Raw genomic sequence first — 21,865 nt, 5'->3', positions numbered from 1 at the left:
GATTACCTACTGATCTCGCTTTCCAACTCCAGGGACTCCCTCCCTGCGTGTTTGGAAGACCTTGCGATGTTTGGACGGGTCTCGGGCTTCAAATTTAACATGACCAAATCGATGACCCTTTACTTGTCACTGGAGGCGACCACTCGCGCCGGTCTGTAGGAGGCGTTTTCCATTCAGTGAGCCTCAGAGGCAGTGCCGTACCTTGGGATACAACTGGCTCCTTCCCTCGCGGCCTCGGTAAATGTCAACTATTCCCAATTGCGACAGAAAATTAGGCGCGAGCTGGGGCAGTGGAAATATTACCCGCTGTCCTGGCTGGGTAGGGTTGCGGCTGTCAAGATGACCGTCCTCCCTCAAATTTTATAACTCTTCCGCACGATTCCCCTAGGGCCCCCGCGAGGCTGGATAAAACTGATGCAATCCGAGTTGTCGCAGTTTATATGGAATCGGAGGAACCTAGCCTGAAGATGCGGATAGCGATGTTGGCCCCGGAGCAGGGCGGGATAGGGTTCCCGGGTCTGGCTACATATTTTCAAGCGACCCAACTGCGCTTCCTAGTGGAGTGGACTAGGTGGGAGTCCGGGAAACACTGGTTGTTCCAGGATCAAGCCATTGCTGGGAGAACCCTGCAGGAGATTCCCTTCATGCGTCGGGAACACAGGCCCCCTAATCTCTATGCTTCCTTTATTAAACGGGTGCCACTGGAGGTCTGGGACCGAGTGGGGGTTAGCCAGGACCTCACTAAGTCTCCTATCGCCCCTTACCCCCATTGTGGGGAACCCGGACTTCCAGCCGGGAATGGACGAACGAGCCTTTGCACGCTGGAAGCCAGCCGGCTGCCGAGCTCTCTACCACATCTATGGCCCGGAGGGCGTCATCCCCTTCCTGCAGTTCTATCAGGAGTTCGGACTGCCGGAATCGGAAAGACTCGGATACCTGCAGGTGAGGCACTGGGCGCTCAATGACTGTGTGAGATCCTCGGCCGATAGACGCTTGACACCATTCGAACGGTGGTTGATTACTTGCACTACAGATAGACAGCTGATCTCAGATCTTTTTAAATGCTCATGCACAAACACAAGTACACCTATAACGCAGCTAGGGTGCGATGGGAGCGGGAGCTGGGGAGATCCCTTACACACAAGGAATGGGAGGAGATATACTATAGGGCGCGACACTAGGCATACCATATGGGACTCAATGACACCCTCACGAAGGTAGCGACCTACTGGTACTATAGCCCTGAGCGCTTGTACGAGATGGACAGTGTGTTGGCGCGGCTGCGGTCAAGTTGGCACACCAGTTCACATACTCTGGGAGTGTAAGTTCCTACAGGAATACTGGAGTCAGATTCTAACGGATATAGACAACCACTTCGACACGGAGATCCCACGCTTTCCCTCCTATGTCCTCCTGGGGCTTCCTAATGCACTAGCCTACCCATTGAGGTCTCGGAGGGGTCGCCTGCTTGCTATCGCGTTGGGGTCTGCAATGCAGAACATACTGGCGCATTGGCGTTTGGCGCAGATTCACACCTACCAGGGCTGGCTTCATCGCCTTTGGATGGCACTTGGCATGGAAAAGCTATTGTTGTCTAGAGTGGGAGAAGGAGCTAAATATGCAGAATTGTGGAGGTCCTTCTTGTCCTTGCTGGCGTCTGAGTTCATTGAGGTGACATGTCCTAAATACCTCCGACTATTGAGGTTGACGGAAGTGGGGGAGGGGAGGGAGACAGGTACGCCTCCGAAGGTTGGGTAAGGACAATAGGGGGGTAGGCGAGGACCATGGACCATGGGGATTGGAGAGGGGGGGGGGATGAGGGCTAAGGGTGCGGGTGGGGGTTTGTTGGGTTCCGGGTGGGAAGGGGGTTTGTTGGGGGGGGTTCCTTTTCTTTGTTCACTTCAACAGGCGGAGGTGCTACTGAGCTCAGGCTGGTTGGAGGGTGGTACAGCAGCAGTGCTGTTCCGAGGGGGCGGCTGGATAGCCCCTTGGGGTTTGGTGGGGGTGATCGGCCTGCACCTGCCCGGGGATGCTGGACCGACGACACACCTGTGGGGACTTCTAGTGTATTCAGCTTGCTTATGATGCGTCCGGCCCTTGCTGGGTTGTAGGCGGCTTGCTGTGTTTAACAATGGTTCCCCCTGATATGCGAACTGTATGTGCACTGTCCCCTCCATACAGCTGTCCCTTTTCCAGCTTTCTTCCTTTTTGACCAATAAAAACATTTAATACTAAACATCCCGGTTACTAAATGGCATAATTTACTCCCACTCATTGAACCCTGCTCATGTGAACACATTTTGCAAATATCTCCATTTAGCTGTTGAATCGGAGCAAGAAGATAACCACACCCATAGGCGTAATGTGGTGTACTGTGTTGCGTTCCTTCATTCAACCTGGTGAACTTTTCACCCCAGCTCATGCATAGATTTCAGATAGCCCAAACTCTTGCCCAGACTCCCGCATGTCTTGGAAAACCACTAACCCACAGAAGGTGATGGGAAGAATACTTGTAAACACTGGCAATTGCTTTGGAAAGCATTTCAACCAATTGTTTTTTCCTCCACTATACCAACTCAGTTTTGACTCAGCCATATATAAACCAGTCTTGACCCTGCTCCAACAGAACCGTCCATCCTGAACTTCTTGGTTCAGATTTCCTTGAACACAAGCAACCGGAGCAATCCATGCACTTCTCAACAAGACTAAAGACTTAATGCACTTCTTCAAATTCAGAATATTTAAAATACGCTGGCCCCTTCTTAGCACACCAGACCCATCTCTATGTAAGGCAACCCTCGCCATGTTTACGGTTAGCATTAAAAACTGATAAAATGCTTAGCCTAAATTGTTAAAGGAAGACATCTTGACTTTAAAATTAATATGTGCTCAGCTACATGCCTTAAACAGCTCATCTGTTCTTCAAAATTGGCTCTTTTATATATTTACATCCTTTAATTATTCCCCATCGTCAGGCTGTGAATCCCTGGTACATTAAAATTGCAGTATAAAATGTCCATAGGTCTGAAACAATATTGTACATTTAGTAGCACATTCACCTCATTTGAAAGAACCCAAACGTTAGCCAATGAGGTGGAAGCTTAAGCTCTTCTGCCTACCCCCACCCCCTAGAAGCTACCATAGCTAATATTTCTACTGCACTTCATGTATGAGGGAGCCCCTTGCCAGAGCTCTGCTCTGACCTGACACTGAACCTTCAATTTTAAACATTTTTGATCTGCCGTGGCTTGGCTTTGAACTATTCCTGTTCTCAGCTAAAGTACTGTAAGCTGTTTTAGGGGAATTTGTATCAAATTCTGACCCAGGGAGATCATTATACTGGACAGTCAATTGGACATGGAGGAAAATTATTTTTTATACACAATATGATTATCAATGGGATTATATTCCTCTTGTGTCACGTTCTTATAGATCGCCTAAACAATATAGACAGACTTGTAGTCAGTGCCTATTGCTTTTTTTTCTACATTTGCAACCAAATGATGGAAAAGTTCCAAAAAACATTACCATAGCATCTGGTTAATAATCCTCTCCGCCACATAATGCTTTGCCTGCTACTCCACCTGGAGAGCAATCGCCATTGACTTCACCACCACCTAAGGAGAACATCACTGGAGCAGTTCAAATACCAAGGGTCCCTCCAACGTAGCAATACATGAATGATGACTCCGATAGCTCTGTTTTCAGATGTAGATAAGGAGGAGGGCATCTTCCTCATGTTGATGCAGGACAAGATAATATTGTAGAGGATGTAGTAATTCCCTTAAGGAAAAGGGGATTAAATGTTTGAGATCATAGCACATGACCATGGGGTAAACCTTTCAAAACACGCACTCTAATAGTGACCTTAACAATGGCAACCTGAAGGTACGGAGTAGAGCAACACAGATGTGTTAAAACACATCAACTTCTTGGAAATGAAGAGTGTGTTCCTAGCCCTGAAAGCGTTCCTAACAACCATCACAGGGAAAGCCGTACTACTAAAGACAGACAACAAAACAACCATGTTTGACCTCAACAGACAGAGTGGTATAACATTGTTCACTCTGAGCTAGCTACCACAGAAAATTTGGCAATGTGCAATACCAAGGAAGATTAGTCTGCAAACAATCCATCTACCAGGAAAAGAAAACACAGAGGCAAAACAGTTTGAGCAGGCAGGAAAGCAGCTTCTGCGAATGGCAGCTAAAACAAGAAACACTGGATAAAATCTTCTGGGCCTAGGGTAGACCAACGATAGACCGGTTGACAACAGCAAAAAATGCAAAAGGCCAGCACTTTGCCTCCAGGTTTCAACGCCCCCTATCAGAAGGGAATGCCCTGTCAATAGACTGGTCAGGGAGCTTTGCCTATGCTTTTCCTCCGATTCCACAAATACCCAAGGTGCTTGAGAAAGGCAGACCACCAAGGACAAACATCATTCTCATAGTGGGTCCAGATAGACCTGGTACTCAGACCTACTGGAGATGTCCTGTGAACAATAATCATGATCAAAGCAGAACAAGATCCGCTAACAATGCAGGAGGGGAAGTGTTCCACCCGGAACCAGTAAAACTCAACCTAGCGGCCTGGCTCCTGAGTGTCTAGAGTTCGGGCATCTGGTACTGCTAACCAGGACAATGGAAATACTTATGGAAGCAAGGAAACTTACCTCACACAAATGTTATGTTCTGCAACAAAATGGAAGAGGTGCATCCACTGGTGCACAAAGATGTAAACGAGCACAAAACAGGAGATGGTATTGGCGTACTCAACCACCTGCTAAACAGCAGGTCAACGTAATTTATCCTTAAATGTACACCCAGCAGCGATAGTAGAATGCACAAGGAGCACTTCTTGTAGCTGCTGCTTCACATCCCCAGTGGTGAAGAGATTCTTGGAAGGATCTAAAAGAATTGCACTGCCAAGATCAGTTCCAGCACCATTGTGGAACTTAAACACTGTGTTAACTCAGTTAATGGCAAAACCATTTCAGCCTATGCACAAGTCTGATCTCAGATCACTCACACTCAAAACAGCATTCCAAATTTCAATCACTTCACTGTGAAGAATGAATGAACTGCAAGCACCAACAAAACATGAACCATACCGGCAAATAAGTAAAGACAAGGTGGTTCTCCGAACCAATCCACAGTTCCTAATCAAAGTGGTTTCCAACTTCCATGTCAATCAAAGCATACAGTTACCAGTATTCTTCAAACAAACACAAATGAAAAGAACCCTTTCCACTTTAGATTTAAGAAGGTCTTTATTATATTATCTACAACAAAATAAGAGGTTTGAAAGAAAACCAGTTGTTTGTCTCCTTCGCCAAAGTAACCAGAGGAGCACCAGTAGGCAGGAAACCATATCAATATGGATTGTAGCAACAATAAAGAGTTGCAATTCAGAAGCAGGGGTAACGCTACCTACACAACCAAAAGCCCACTCAACAAGAATGAAGGATGCCACACTGGCGTTCCTAACAAATGTACCCATTGATACAAGTTGTGCTGCAGTAACATGGACTTTCAAATGAACAAGGAAGCACACGTGGGACAAAAGTACTACAGCACCTGTTTGTAAACTCTTCCTTATTTCATCTCAACCAACCTAAAGGAAGGGATACCGCTACATAATGTAATGCACAGCATGTGAATCCAGAAAAGGATTCATGCTGCAAAATTAAATGGTTACTTATCAGTAGGAGTAGTTTTGCAGCTTGAAGAGTTTTCTGGTTACACGTGCGACCCACCTGCCTCCCTAGAAATGGGAGAGATTTTACCAGGTGGGAGAAAGCAACGAAAAACGAGTACGTATTCAAAAGACAGAAAAAAGAATCCAAAGATGGCAACTATGCACGGGAACTTTCCGGTGTACCGTCTGATGTCGCATGAGGGACGGGCATACCACCAAATGGTGGTCTCCGACTCCCATGGGGGGGAAAAAGCGAGAGAGAGAACTATTCCGGACCCAACTGCTAGATGGCACTCTAATGCACAGCATGTGCATTCAGAAAACATTTCAAGCCGGAAAACAACTCCGGTTTATCCTGATCAAGAAAATGGGTCAGTGGAAACTGATCCTGGATGTCGGACATCTGAACGCATTATTGATGAATCTGTGTTTCCGGATGGTTACCATACAGGAAGTACTCCTGATGATGCAGGGAGAAGATTTTATGACCTCCTTGGATCTTCAGGATGCATACTTACACAGACCTATTCATCAAAAACACAGCAATATCTCAGAATTTTGCTGGTGGGACAACAAGTTCAAGGTTCTCCCTTTCAAACTCAAAGCAGCACCTCAAATATTTACAAAATGTCTTGCTCCAGTGGCTGCCGTCCTCAGATGTGAAAGTCATCAGGTGTTCCTATATCTTGGTGACTGGCTCGTTAAAGCACCATCAAAAGAAGAGGCAAGAAGTTCTACAACGTCCTGCATCAACCTCTTAAAAAAAATTAAAAGGCTCACATGCAACATTGAAAAATCACCATTGGAACCCCAAACGAGGATTCAGTTCTTGGGTGCATTAATCAAAGTGGAACGGGAAAAGGTTTTTCCATCACAGGAAAGAGTAACAAGTTGCAGACTGTTGCAAGAAATACCTGCTAAATAGTTGGTAGCAGTGAGAATACAATTCCCTCTAGGGGTCTAATGTTTATATGTATAGGCCTGATTCTCTTTTGCAGACTTCACAAGACGCCTCTTCAATATGGACTGAACTTACAATGGACAAAAGTTGACAAGTCTTGGCAAGATACAATAAAAGTTGCAAGGAGACTGTAGCCAGCATTGCTATGGTGGATGCTTCCAACGGATCTGAATGTAGGACTTTATCTCCTATATGTACCAAGCTGGATGATACTTACGGATGCATCTATGGAAAGATGGGAATTTCACATACGGGAGCTTTCAACCAGAGGCCTATAGTCAGATGTGCAATATTAGTACAGTGGGCTAATGCAGTTACTAGCATGTCCATCCATTCCTCTATAGATGCACCCCAAAACAATTTCCGGACGTCACAGAGAGATTCTCAAGCATGATCCCAAGTCGCTGAATTTGACAGCGAGTTAAGCCATTTAGATCTACCACAAGAATGTAAAGATATTCTGGCACAAGCTCGATTTTCAGTGACTAACAAGACTTACAATGCCAAATGGAAGCGTTTGTGTCTGATGCAGGAAGAACGATTATCATCCACTTGGAATAAAACGTCATAAAATTCATAACTTTTTTCCTCAGTGGTGCCAGCGATGTTCACCCTTTTGTCTGTTAATATGTAATGATCAAGAGATATGCTTGGTTAAATTTGTCTTTGGAATCCAGCCATCAAGAGTCTTCATATGGTCACTCACCAAGAACTCCTTAACAAGTAGATTCTTCAAAGGGTGTCCAACTAAAACGTCCATGTCCTTTTTTTTTCTTCTTCTTCTTTGACTATTTACGTTTTCTCTGCGTTGAAAGCCTGCTTTGTCTGACTGAATATGAGCTACTCTCATTCTACAATCACACTTGTATGCCTACTTCTTTGTGGTATGTGACCTATTATTTTCTCGCCTAATTATTATCACAGGTTTCTATGTGATTTTGCGAATAACAATATTTCTGCTACCAAATTATGACAAATCTCTTCTGAGCAACTGTTGGTGCTGTGCATGATATTATACTGTTTACTGATTTGTGTTCTTTGGGCTACTCTTCTACTGGAGCTCCCCAGATTCTGGAGAAACAGCTGTCCAAGAGTTGAGCTGTAAAATGTTTATTTAGTGCATGTTCACACAGGTTTCAAGTTCTGCGAGGGGTTTGAGAGTGTTCAGAAATAAAATGGCGCACAACAGGTAGTGGTTGGGTTCAGAGAAATGTTAGTTGTGGTTGGTGCAACTGGATCAGAGAAAAACCCTAAACTCTGAAAATAAGGGTGGAAGAGTTCCTGCCTTGTGGTAAATATAAACAAAGTCCGATGCACACAACAGAGTATGTGTGATATGATTGATCACAAGCGCGTTGCAAGGATGGAGAAGTACAAATGTGTTCTTATTGTGTCGTTTTATTGGAAATCAATAGTTAGAACATGAGACCAGCCGACACGTGTTTTGTCAAGAAGGGTGATGACCCTTGACTCTTCAGGGCTGTTGACGGGTCGTGAGGTGAGGGGTTGGGGGACCGGTGATAATTCCAACCCGGTCCTAGTCGGGTATAGTCACAGCAAACGACAAAGCACTCAGAGGTGCGTGTAGAGTTTGTGGACCGAAATGTTGGCAGTGATCCAAAGCTGTGCAGGCGGCGTGTATTGCCGTATCTGGAGGCAGCGATGTTTGGGCACTGAGTGCATGCGAGACGGAACCCCCGTCTCGCATGCACTCAGTGCCCAAACATCGCTGCCTCCAGATACGGCAATACACGCCCTGCGCAGCTTTGGATCACTGCAAACATTTCGGTCCACAAACTCTACACGCACCTCTGAGTGCTTTGTCGTTTGCTGTGACTATACCCGACTAGGACTGGGTTGGAATTATCACCGGAAACCTGGAGAGGGGTATGTTGCTGTGACATATCATGTTGTGATTCCATTAAGGCTGAGCAATATGCCTCAATGACTAGTGAATATTTTGTTCTGGTCTCCTCAACACACATGCAGGTTGCACTCTAGCACATTGTGGGACTACAAATTGGTCCTTTCGTCATTGCTGAGTTTGTAGTTAAAGAACTGTTGCTACTAATACATTTCCTCTTAAGATGGGGGTATAATTCAGTAGCAGAATCTGTGGGATTTAAAGGCCCACTGATACTCAGTCAAATCCTTACCCCTTGCTAGAAGAGTGTACAAATTAGAGGCACTGCTAGATGCATCACATTACAAAAAACAAGGTGATGGAAGAAATGCTTGTATTAATCAGTCAGTGGAAATGGCTAGGTCGCATCAAAGTCCATTGTTGTTCACTCACTATGTAAATGTAAATGTACAGGAATTTATATAGCGCAAATCACCAAGCGGTTTCTAAGCGCTTGCTTAGGTAACCCGTCCTGGTATTCCCCTGTGAGATTACCCCGGCAGGGTATCCGCAAGGTGAAAGCCAGGCATCCCGCCGCGAGGGGCCGTTGTGGAGATTAAGCAAGCTATTGCCCAGAGTCGCAGAGTGTGAACCCGTGAATCGAGTAGGCACCGGAGCGAGAATTGTCGAGTCCATGGACATTTTAGGACTCAAGACCCCGCCGAGCCGGGAATTGAACCCTGGTGCCGGGCTGACCTATGCTTCCAGGTCTGCCTCCTCTAACCAGTGAGCCACACTTCTCCACTATGCCACCCTAGATGGAGACCTGCTATGTTAAAATCAGTCTTTTCCCTCCTGCAAAAGAAATAGTCCTGTCCAAACTGGCAGGCAGCTCATCTTAGCTCAATTACTGGGAATGATATAATGCTTGGATTTTAGTTATTCTCTGACTTTTTTATTGAATGAGTTTTCACCTTCAAAATATCTAGTTTCTTCATTCATTTAATGTTATTAAATCTCATTTTACAAAAGTATAGCTCTAACTATACTTCCACGTAGGGCGGCATACTTCTGTTTTGGTGGTGTGTGTTGATAATGCTAATTTGGCCATTCTTTTTTACAGAGTACCCGACTTGCCAGAGACCTTGAGTTATGCGAAAGTGATAAGGAGCAGCTTCGTGCTATCGGTAATCGTGACCCTCTATCTGAAATCACTGAGCAGGAGAAGGACATCCTCTGGAGTCACAGGTACTTCAAAGTTTAAAGCTGTTGCATGAGATAGGAAGCTGGCTCTTTATATGATATACCAATTGGACTTGGTACCGTGAGGCCTTGGGGACCACGCTGACACCATTGGTCCACTTCAACATGGGCTGGGATCTCAGGTACAGTGGTGCTTGGCGACATCATATTTTGGTGGGGCCGGAGTCCTCTCGCTACTCGCTTCTTATTTTTCCTCGGGAGGTCTTGGTTCCTGGACGAAGGCTAACCGGTATCATGGGTTTTTGGGACTCTGCAGCTGCAGGGCAAGTCAATTTTTGGTTCAATAGGTGAAGTCAGCAGGCAGGCCAACAGGATTGGCGCCAAGTCAGTTGCTGGGTAATTCTTCAGTTTGTCAGAATCTGCTCTTCTGGTGCCAGGGGCTCCCCTAAATACTGAATTTAAGGCTTGGGGTCACTATGCCCCCAATATGACTACTTCCTGTTGAAAGTGGCCATAACCATGTCCTAGAATTCCTAAGTATGCCATCACAAAGATGGTTGCTTATGAAAAATCCTGTCCACCTCAGTATAGCCCACCTTGGGGGTGGCACTCGCCTGGGGGTGGCACTCGCCTGGGGGTGGCACTCCTACTTGACTCGCTAATTTTGTCGCCTTTCCAGGTGCCAAGGGGGCTCTGGACAAATGGATAAGCTTCCTCTCCTGTGAGGGAAGCCAGATTTGCATTTCAGATGAGGCAGCTCTTTGAAGCTTGCCGGCCTAGGAAGGCTAATCAGCAGATCGTCCTGTGGGAATAACACCCTCTTCCCGGGCAAGCTTTTGTTCTGGGACTCCTGAGAGCAAAATGCCCTCACCTAAGGAGTCAGAACAGTGTCTTGGGTGGCAGGCTAGCAGAAACCAGTCAAGGAGCACACCAGAGGCTGAGAGGTTTTCAGGGAGCACCTCTAAGGTGCCTTCTGGGTGCATGTATTGATAAATCCATCACTGGGGTCAGTGTGTGTTTATCAATACAAGATGCATGATATCAAACATCTCTATCATCAATGATGCCATCACGTAGCTCGAGAACTCATTTTCACCAGTGTCCAGCACATGTTTTAAAATGGTTTCCTGGGTCCCTTGTACTGGCAGCAATGGAAATTACCAGCACAGGGGCATATCTGCTCATGCAGGTATGCCCTCACATGTAATACCAAGCACCCTGCCTTTGCGGCTGTAAGGTCTGCTGTAGGGGTTACTTACAAGTACCACATGCTGTGTTAGGGGGCTCGCCACTCAGGGATGTGTGTCAGGTTGTATTGTCTGCACCAAAACACCCAGCCTGCGATAGCAGCCCTGCATGAGATTGGTGAGGAATCCCTTAGGGTGGCACACTTCGTTCTGCAGCCCTTGAGGAACCCACTTAGTACCTTAGTCCCTAGGTACAAGGGGAACCATTTACTAATGACTTATAGAGGGTACTAAAGACATTTGCCAATTGCGGGAACAATTTTACAATTTTGGGAAAGAACACTGATACTGGGGACCTGGTTAGTAGGAGCCCAGTACTCTTCAGTAGAAGTTGCATCAATTACCAGGCAAAACGTGTGGGAGGGGGGGGGGTACTGCAACATGAAACCAGCTCCCTCCACATCATGCAGCTTTATGCCTCCTAATGTATTCATCTTCCCCCATTGTCCCTAGATTTGCAACCCCAATTCGATTTAAGGGTGATGGGTAAAGGTGACGGTTCAGAAACAACAACAAAAATGCTGATTTAGCATACCACTGACTGCAACCTTCAGCCACCTTTTTTTAAATTGCTTATGGTTTTAGAAAAATTGTTCTATTTCAAAATAAAGTCACCAATCTTACTTCCATTCTTATACATTTATTTGTATATAATAAAGAGCATTCTGGGGGCAGTACGTGTATATCCACAACATTGTTACGTTGTGCTAACTTGTACATGTTTCATAGTGTAAGAAATGTCTAGCAGTGCAATCTGAGCTTACAGCTCACTGTATTTTTTCAGAACGCTTGCCCGTACTGTAAAGGCTTTGCATTAGGGAACCATATGTACCATGCTGAGCATCTTTAACATGTGGCTGCATGTCTTGGGGTAGCAGCAGATTACCCCTTTTCCAAAATTATACTTTCACACTATAACCTGGTAACCAAAGGGTTTATACTGCAAGTAGTTAACACTGCTTGTCCAGAGGACAAATTTGACATGAAGTCTTCTTGTCACTGACCCCAAACAATAGATTTTGGGTGTCTGAGGTGAGGAATTCCACATTCCGAATACACTTACATGAATTTGTAGAGCACGGCTAATCACCCATGAGGGTATCCAGGCACTGAGTACGGCAGGACTGAGGGGGAGGAGTAGATCATGCCTGTTTTGTCTGAAAGAACAAGGTCTTGAGGTTTCTTCAGAAGTTAATGAAGGGAGAGGAGGTTCAGAGGTGTTTCTTCAGGTCCTTCCAGGTCTTGGCTTCGAAGTATGAGCAGGAGCGTCCTCCGATTCTGGTCCTTTTGATGCGAGGGAAGTGTGCTCTTGCCTGGGCCGCAGATCAAAGGTGTCTAATGGGTTGGTAGAAGTTTAGGCGGTGGTTGAGGTGAGCTGGAACTGTGTTGGGGAGAGCTATGTAGACCTAGGGGAGTAGCTTGAACTTGCATCTTTCCTGGACTAGAAGCCAGTGGAGATTGTTGAGGTATGGAGAGATGTGCTTATTTTGTGGGATTCTAAAAAAAAGTCTGGCGGCGTTCTGAGTGGTTTGGAGGCGGCTTTGGACATGGGCTGGGATTCCAATGTAGAGGTTGTTTCTGTAGTCCAGTCTACTTGAGATAAAAGCCCGGGTGACAGTTTGTCTGATGTTCAGTGGGATCCACTTAAAAAATCTTGTGTAGTATTCGCATGATGTGAAAGGATGATGATGATGAGGAGACGGCGTTGATCTGTCTGTTCATGGAGAGTATTGGGCGGAGCGGCGATCCTGTGAGGAAAGAGGATTTCCCCTTGGGGGCTGAATTCGCAAATAACCAAGTGCTGAAGCTTTCTGATGTTTGACTTGTGGGAGACCATATCGAATGCTGCAGAATGGTCGAGAAGGATGAGTGCAGCTGTTTCTCCTTGGTCGAGGATGCTTCTGATGTCATCATAGGCCGCAATTAGGACTAGGAGTTGATGGAGTTCTAGGTGGTCTTCGAGTTGGGTATTGCTGGCTTTCTCCATGACTAGCGGGATAAGGCAAGAGCGAGCTGGACCTACTATGGCGGGTCACTCCAACCGAAGGGTCGTCAGAACTGTCCCCAGTCCATGCGGGCTCTCCATTGTCCCCAAGCCTTTTCAAAAAGGTTTGAAAAGGTTATTAAATCCAGATTTTAATGTCACTTATGTGATTTGGTTGCTGCACTTATTTACCTTACCTGTTTGCTTAATTCGAGGGTTGTCTCCCCGGTCAACCGCAGCTACCCTGTGCTGTTTGAGTGGAGGGAGCACCTTCTAGGCATTCGTCCTGCTCTTACTCACTTCCAGTTTGCCATACTTGAGCGGCCATTGTGGCAGGGTGGCACTCTAGTGTTGCGAAGCCGGTTTCCCTATTTAGCCTCATTATGGCGCCGACGCGCAGCGGACGCGCCAAAGGCAAGCCCGTCTGCGACTGTCACGCGGCCGGGACCAGAGATGCTGCCCGATCTGACACCACTCGTCGAATCACATATAGCCCGACTGAGATATCCGCCCACAACCTGCTCCCTACATCTGAAGTTTTGAGTACGGATTCCGTATGCAAGTATTGTGATTTCTCCTTGGAAAAATATCCCAGTCGGGACAGAAGCCCCCCATCGCTCATTCCACCTCTGACCCTTGGCCCTGCTGAGACAATATCCCTTAAAGCCGGATTAATAAACTGCAGATCATTGGTCAAACATTCATTAGACATCCTTCAGTCCCTCAAGGATAATGATTTGGACCTCCTATTCATGACAGAAACTTGGCTTAGTGAGGAGACCAACCCTGCACTGACTCTGGCCATTCCGGAAGGCTATAGTATATTATGTGCCAATAGACAAAACGGCAAAACGGAGGGGTGGCCATTATCTATAAAACTAAATGGACTATTACTTCGCCCCACTATGAACGAATTGACTGCATCGAGGGTCTCCCCTTTTGTATCAAACTTTCGGCGTCTATTTCCTGTGCTGGCCTTCTGATATACCAACCCCCTAACTCTAGCCCCACGCATTTACCAGCCTTAACCGATTACATCATTCAAGCCTGCATGCGGTATACCAACTTTACGATCTTGGGGGATTTGAACTTAAATGTTGATGATGTAACTTGCTCTCTTAGCTTGAATTTCATTTCCACATTGGCAGGTTGCAATCTTTCCAATTAGTAGCTCTCCCCACACACAAAGCCGGTCACACGTTAGATCTGATATGCTCTAATCTCCCTGACATATCGGTCATGGATCCCAAACCAGTAATTTGGTCTGAACACTTTTTTATTCCCTTTTTGGTTCACATGACTGATAGACCCTTTTTAACTCCTAAACAGTTCGGTAGGAACTGGAGTAAAATCTCCCCTGAATCCCTATCCAATTACTTAAAAGATTCCAATCCGGCCTTAGTTCCTGACCTTGATTCAAGTATCTCTAACCTAAATGAGTGGGTGGGCAAAGCTATCGACTCATTAGCCCCTTTAAGACCGATTAAAACTTTCAGATCTTCTCCTTCAGCCCCCTGGTACTCGGAGGAACTGAGACAAAAAGTCTGCCTATAAAATACTGGAACGCTGCTGGAGACTGACTTTCTCGGCAGAAAGTAAAATTGATTACCGGACGGCTCTTAAAGAATATCTCAAACTTATCATAAAACACAAAAGAGGCTTTTTATCGGATATAATTGATAAAGCCAGTAATTCCTCCAGAGAGATATTCAAAATTGTTAAATCTTTCTCTGATCCGCAGGCTTTGACTCGCCGCCAGCCTGTGTCTCAGTTACTCTACAACCAACTCTCCAAGTTCTTCGAAGAGAAAATTGCTCTCATCTATGCTTCTTTTCCTAAATCGGATAGTTCTGATATCGGGGAAGAACCGCTAGCTAATCAAACCTCTGCATCAGTACATACTGAATTCTCTGAAATCTCAGAAGAAATGTCCCTTCAGTCCCTTAAGTGCAAATCCGATTCTCCCAGTGACCCCTGGCCAGCGAAACAATACAAAGCCCTAGCTGGACTCCTCAATCCCCATCTCAAGTCCATCTGGAACGCCTCCCTGAGATCGGGTATGTATCCAGAGGCATGGAAACAGGCATTTCTAGTCCATATCCTGAAAAAGCTAATGCGGATCCAGAGACCCCGGGAAACTCCAGGCCAATTTTCCTTCTCTCCGCTCCGGCCAAGATCTTGGAAAAGCTTGCCTATCAACAACTTGCCAGCTTTATCGAGTCCAAGGGCCTTCTTCACAACTCTCAGTATGTATTTCGCTCTGGCTACAGCACAGAGTCTGCCCTGATTGAAATGGACGATTCTGTGCGGTGGACACTTGACGGGGGATCTAGGGCGGTGTTAGTGCTGCTGGACTTGTCGGCAGCATTTGACACCGTCTCTCACCTGATCCTCCTGAAACGGCTGAAATCCATTGGAATCCAGGATACGGTTCTTAACTGGATTGCCTCATTTCTTTCAGACCGTAAACAGGTCCACACTCCTCCCTACACCTCTTCCGTTAGGCCCCTCAAATGGGGCGTCCCTCAAGGCTCCTCGTTGAGCCCGCTTCTTTTTAATGTTTATTTCACCCTTTGGCCGAATTGATATCACAGTCTGGAATTAAAGTAACATTGTATGCTGACGATATCCAGCTCCTCTTCTCCTATGATGAATTATCTGCCACCACATTTGATTCCCTAAAAACATACCTCAGGAATATTGCGAAATGGATGGACCACAATTTTCTTAGACTCAACGCAGATAAAAACCGAGGTCCTGTTTTTCAATCAACCTTCTCCCCTAGCCTCCAATCTCTGGTGGCCGGAAGATTTGAGCATTGCCCCTCTTCCTAAAGACTCTGTTAGAAACCTGGGTGTCAGGTGGGACAACCGCCTGTCCTTTGCTAATCAAGTACAAACAGTCTCTGCCGCTTGTTTTAGTAAAATTTAAATTTTTAAAAAGTTTATCAATTACTTGCCCAGCAATACTCGTAAAACCATAGTCCATGCGCTCATAACTTCGCATCTAGACTATGCTAATGGACTCTATCTGGGTCTGACAGCAGGACTGTGCCACAGACTCTAGACTGTTCCACAGACTCTAGACTGTTCAAAATGCAGCTGCCCGTTTGGTCGGTGGCATCTCACTAAGACAACACATTTCCCCCTATTTGCGGAAACTGCACTGGCTCCCCATCTCTAAAAGAATCTAGTTCAAAGCCATGACCCTGGCCTTTCGGACTACCAAAGGCTTAGGACCAGCCTATCTCATAAAGAGACTTTGTCCCTATAGTCATTCCAGAGCCCTGCGCTCCAACACCAAATTGCTACTAGTCACCCCTAGATTTAAAAAAGCACGATCTGTAGGTAAAACCTTCGAAGTGTGTGCCACCCGTTGCTGGAACAAACTCCCGCTTCACCTCCGCATGACTCAGTCGGAACTTGAATTCCGCAGATCCCTTAAAACCTGGCTTTTCTGCTTGTAAGTTTGGCTCTGGACCAACTGCTGTCTGTTCAATAGTGCCGGGACACCCCGTTGAGGTAGCTGTGCGCTCTATAAAATACACAAATAAATAAATTAATTTCCTGGGGAAGCTGCGACTTTTGTAGACCACTATTTCCTCCTCCATGCATCTATTCATTCCCTATAGCCACATAGCACTCATACCACCCCACAACTTAGCCATGTCTCTTTTAGCTATTATAAAGCCCAGCATGCAAAACAGTAATTGCTTTTTAGAGAGAGCAACATCATTAGGTATACCCTGAATAATCAGTTGGGAAGTTTTAGAAATAGTCTCCATCACAGCTTTCAGCTGTTACAATTGACACCCAAAATTCACACAACCTTAAACAGCTCCAAATTGTATGAAGAAATGTGCCTTTCTCCTTCCCACACCTAAACCATGTAGGACTCTGTCTTCCCCATTTTGTGGAACCTGGTATAAAATGACCTGTGGCAGCATCAGGCGCAGCCTGGGTCTAATGGTAACTTCATCGGGGTACACCAGTGCTGCCTCTCTGTCCACATCTTTCAGATGTTCTACATCAGCTTCCCATTATTCCGTCAGTGACTCCAGGTTGCTGGTGTATAGTTTAGCATATTATGGTACAGCTGGGATACTGCCTTGCGTTCACCAAGAACCCAGGTCTCCAGCGGTCTGTTATCCGGCAGGTTCAAGATTTTGTCTCTCCCCAGGGCACACGTCAATTACAAGTGTTTACACCGCTGATTGCCATATATGGCGTAGTCTCATATAGTACCTCAATTTTTTTAAATCCCCCTCCCAAAAGGATGTCCCCCTAATGTTTCTATCTCAATTTATTCCCATCCGTGAAAGTCTGTGTGTTTGTTTACTTTGGTCCATAGTGTTCTGGATGGCTGCAGGGCCCGAATGGATATGGATATGGATGGTTGGTGTGGGTGCGCCAGAGAGTAGCAGCCGCCATTGTGTGCTGTTAAACCACACCCCTTATCCAGGTATCCCTCATTCAAAATTCTGCTGGTGTGTATCACAGGATGCTATTGTGTTTCATAGCTTGTCGACATGTCCCAAACAAATCTGATCATGTAACGAACCCCATAATGGGACTGATAATGTAAAGAACACCATCATTGCAACCTGCCGTAAGAGAATCCACAATCTCAAACCTTCTAAATTTTTTCTAATTACCAAGCGATATTTGTGCCAGTGAATCCTTATCAGTGACCTCCACTACTAACATAATAGCTTCCCTCATTGAAACCCTTGCCTTAACTCTTATCACATTTGTTTTTTTATCCCCTGACACTCACTACATCCTTAATCATAAGTCTGATTCTTCCTCTCATATCTATCCAGACAATATTTGAAATCTTACTTTTGTCATAATCAAAATGTCTTATTGACCTCAATGGACAGTTTAACAAAAGTTCAATTTCTCCATTCTGAAAATTCGTTTTGGAATTCTTGTTTGTAGGATTTGTGGTAAATTCCTTTATACATTTCATCTTGTACATCTAATTTCTGTGTTCAAAACCAAAAGTCTTGCAGCCATTTGTTTGGATTTTAGTTTATTGCTGAGAATTATTTTGAACTAAAAGGACATCAAATATCTGCCACAGTGCTCAAAATGTGGACCCAGCTTGTGATGTTGTAATTCATTCACATTAATATTTGGCAAATGTTAAACTAATAGTAGTGCAACCCATTCAAGGCCCTAGATGTACCATTGTCCCTGGCTTGTAGACTAGGCACTTTTTTTCTTTTAGAATGGTTTTTATACATGTTTTTATCTTTGTTATTAACCTTGTTATATTTTTTAATGTATCTCTTTCATGGTATTGTACCGAAGTAGAGTATGAAACGAAAAACACTTAATTCATTTTATCAGGTTATGTTACAAAAGTCAAAAGAAAATGCAGATCACATTTGAAGTCCACTTCGACCTTACAGTGCAGCAATTGTTATTTTTTTTCAATGCCCTGTTTCCACGACTTATTGATAGTGCTGTGTGCTGTCATGCAGGAAACCTTTTCACGTCTCCTGTTTGTTGGGGCTAAGGAGGCTGCAGAGGCGTCTTCCAGAGCCCCTACTGGGAGAGACCTGGCATATACCACCACACTGACAGCTCCTGCAGCTATGCGTGAGTATGGAGGAGAGGATGACTCCAGAGCTCACACAAGTCTCTTGATTAGTCTGGCTAGTAGGGGCTGTGGGGACACCTTTTATCTTGTTTTTAAAGGAATATGCATGTCAGGCTGATTTTCCTAAACCTAATGGTTCTTCCTCTGAGTCTTCTATTCTTTTCTTAGTCCTTCATTGCAGTTGTGGGGCTCTTATATTCTTCTGATTACACCTGGCCATGATATAATTCATGTTGTCTTACTAAGGTCTGTCACGTTTTATTTAGACGCTGCAGACGAAATTGAGCTTCTTTTCAACAACCATATTTCAATTCTATCCTTTTGCGTCATATGCTTACATTCATAGTGTCTTGAGAATGACTTTACATTGTTGTATGTATGTATATATAATCTGTCTATTCTGATGTCTATAAAGTGGCAATACCTGCTAGTAGAAATGAACGTTGATCCTCTGAGCTATATAGATGACAAATTGCCACTGTTTATCTCTCTTGAGAAGCCGTTTCACACCAGAGTGTCTTTTCTTCAGACAACCAATAAGTAGCCAAACCTGCTTTGCTTTAATTTCATCTATTGTTGCCAAGCACTAGATGGGATGACCGTGGATTTGTATTGGATGCACCCACGGTCTGAAAAACACTTCTCCCTCTCTATTAAATCTCAACCTGATCTGATAGCCTTCAGGAAGGCTCTCAAAACATGGCTTTTCACTCTGCATTAATCCCCAGCTACTGCCTTTTTTTGTTCAGGATATTCAATCTGCTAGCACCAAGACACCTTCTTAGTATTCAAGCACTTTATAAAATAAGCTCATTGCCAGCTGCTGTGGCTTTTTCATTGTGCATGTGGCTTCTACCCTGCAGGGTTTTCCTTGATTTTTCTCTGAATGTATGCATCTCCATGGCGAGTGGTGGTCTTGCTAATGGTTCTGTAGCCCAAATTTAATGTATGCTCTGTCTCCATTAATGGTGGCCTTGTTCTGTGTCTGGCATGTAGAGGTGCATATCAGCTGACCTCTTTCCAGTCCTCTTCATTCTCAACATAGAGAACCACATGACACAATTTGGGCGTCATCAGAGACTGAGAAAGAGCTTCCTATGGAATTAAACATGGGGCAGAATGGAGATCTTTAAAATCACCTAGACCTAGTGATTTTTCCCCTTTGCCTTTTTCTACAGAGGCAAGAGCAGATGAGGTATGGTTGTTACATCGGTTTCCAGCTGCCTCAAGCATTACGAATATGCATGGTCCTCCATTTCCTGTCAAGCCTCCTTTTTTGGTCAAAAACGTTTCTCCCTTCAAGCAGCCATGTGGAGATGGCAGTGAAGTTTACTCTAAATTCTAGATAGCATAACAAAATACTTTTGCTAAAAAAATGCTATGTTATGATTATTTATTACGCGCACAGCTGCTCCAGCGAAGGAGCGTCCTGGCGCCAGACAAGGTAACAACATAACACAGCTATTAAAAAAGGTGATAAACTAGGGGTACAATGAATTAAGGAAATAAAAAAGTCTTAACAGCCCTGCGAAATGAGGAGAGATCGTCAAGGGCACGGATCTTTGAGGGGAGAGAGTTCCACAACGCCGCAGCCCGTACTCGGAAAGAGCGGCCACCAGCACGGCTAAGCTTAAACCGGGGGACTACTGCAAGTTCAAGGTCCGACGAACGTAGAGGGCGAGCCGGCACATAAGGGGATAGGAGATTCCGAAGGATCTGAGCAGAGGAGCCCTTGAGGATCCTATAGGACAAACAGAGCACTTTAAATTGAATCCTCTGCTTAATCGGCAGCCAATGGAGAGAGAGCAGAGTGTTAGCAGCGGAGCAAAACCTGGGTAGGCCCACCACTGCTCTAGCGGCGGCGTTCTGCACACGTTGCAGGCGAGTGACTTCGGCCTGGTTTATCCCTACCAAGAGGGAGCTGGCATAGTCAAGCCGAGAGATCACTGTCGCCTGCACCACAAGCTGCCTGGTCGAGGTGTCAAAATGTTTTAGCACAGGTCTTAGGCCACGCAGGATTCCGAAACAGCAGGCAGCAGTTCTCTTTGTGTGGCAGACAAAACTGAGGGCCGGATCTAACCACACCCCGAGATTTTTTATTTCCGAAACCGGTGTCGGGGTGGGACCAAGCTCAGAGGGCCACCACATATCGGCCCAGAGCTCCGCTTGCTTGCCGACAATCATGATTTCCTTTTTTTAGCGTTCAGCTGGAGACAGTTGGAATTCATCCAGCTGGCGACCGCCCGGAGTCCACTCTGGAATCTTGGGGCATCCGAACAGGAATCCCCGCTGAGAGTGACCGCCAGCTGAGTGTCGTCAGCATATGACACCATGGTCATGCCCCACTGCTTGACGACATCAGCCAGCGGCCTCACGTATAGATTGAACAACGTGGGACTCAGCGAAGATCCCTGAGGGACCCCAAGATCCAGAGGGTAAGATTTTGACTGATGGGGCGGAACGGCCACGCAAAAAGATCGGTCAGCAAGAAAAGAGCGGAACCACTGGAGAGTGGAGCCAACGACGCCAGCTTCCGCCAGGCGCTGCAAAAGAATCCTGTGCGAGACGGTGTCAAAGGCGGCGCTAAGATCTAATAAAACGAGCGCCGCCGTTTGACCCGAATCTAGCACAGTGCGCAGGTGTTCCACCATGAATAGGAGGGCCGTCTCCGTGCTGTGCCCAGCAGGGAATCCGTTCTGCGTGGCATCGAGAATGTTGGCCCGCGTAAGATGGTCGGAAAGAGCAATATTGACATGTGCCTCCGCAACTTTTGCCTTCCACGGAAGAAGTGATATTGGACGATAATTCTCGGGTTTACGAGCGTCAAGGGACGGCTTCTTCAAGATGGGCATAACTAATGCCTGCTTCCACTTGGCGGGAACCACACCAGATGCAAGCGAGATGTTAATCAAGGAACAGACCGGCAGAAGATCGAAAAATGACGGATCTCTAAGCAAGGGCGGTCTCAAAGGATCTGCCGGAGACCCAGACTTAACTTGCTGAGCCAGTTTCTTGAATCTTTCAGGTGGAAGGCAGGGAAGAGAGAATGTAAAACATCCTGCACTGGGGGGCTGGAAGGCCCTCCGCCCTGTGGCATCGCCAAGGGAAAGGCTTGATAGATGGCCTGAACTTTGCCAAGAAAAACGGCCGCCAAGGTTTCGCAGTGTGATGTAGAAGATGTATCATTCACCGAGGCCTTTTTTGCCATCAAATCTTTGAGAGCCTTAAAGATGGTTTTGGATGGATTCATGCTGTTGCAGAATTCAAGAGCATAGAATGCCGCACGAGCTCTACAGACAGCACGATGGTAAGATTTAATGGTG

The 21,865-nt window shown here is 45.8% G+C and overlaps 1 protein-coding gene across 1 annotated transcript in view; it reads left to right on the top strand.

Moving 5' to 3' along the window:
- Window positions 1–21,865, top strand: part of PIK3CA (phosphatidylinositol-4,5-bisphosphate 3-kinase catalytic subunit alpha) — a 300,074-nt gene that overhangs the window by 139,398 nt on the left and 138,811 nt on the right. The window contains exon 9 of the mRNA XM_086944379.1: window positions 9,625–9,749. Coding sequence (XP_086800505.1) covers window positions 9,625–9,749 — 125 coding nt within the window. The remainder of the gene's footprint in view (window positions 1–9,624; window positions 9,750–21,865) is intronic.

This window comes from Lissotriton vulgaris, chromosome 11 (genome assembly GCF_964263255.1).
Source record: "Lissotriton vulgaris chromosome 11, aLisVul1.2, whole genome shotgun sequence".
NCBI lineage: Eukaryota > Metazoa > Chordata > Amphibia > Caudata > Salamandridae > Lissotriton > Lissotriton vulgaris.
Note: the sequence above shows the minus strand (reverse complement) of the source record. Positions and strands in the feature narration are given on the sequence as shown.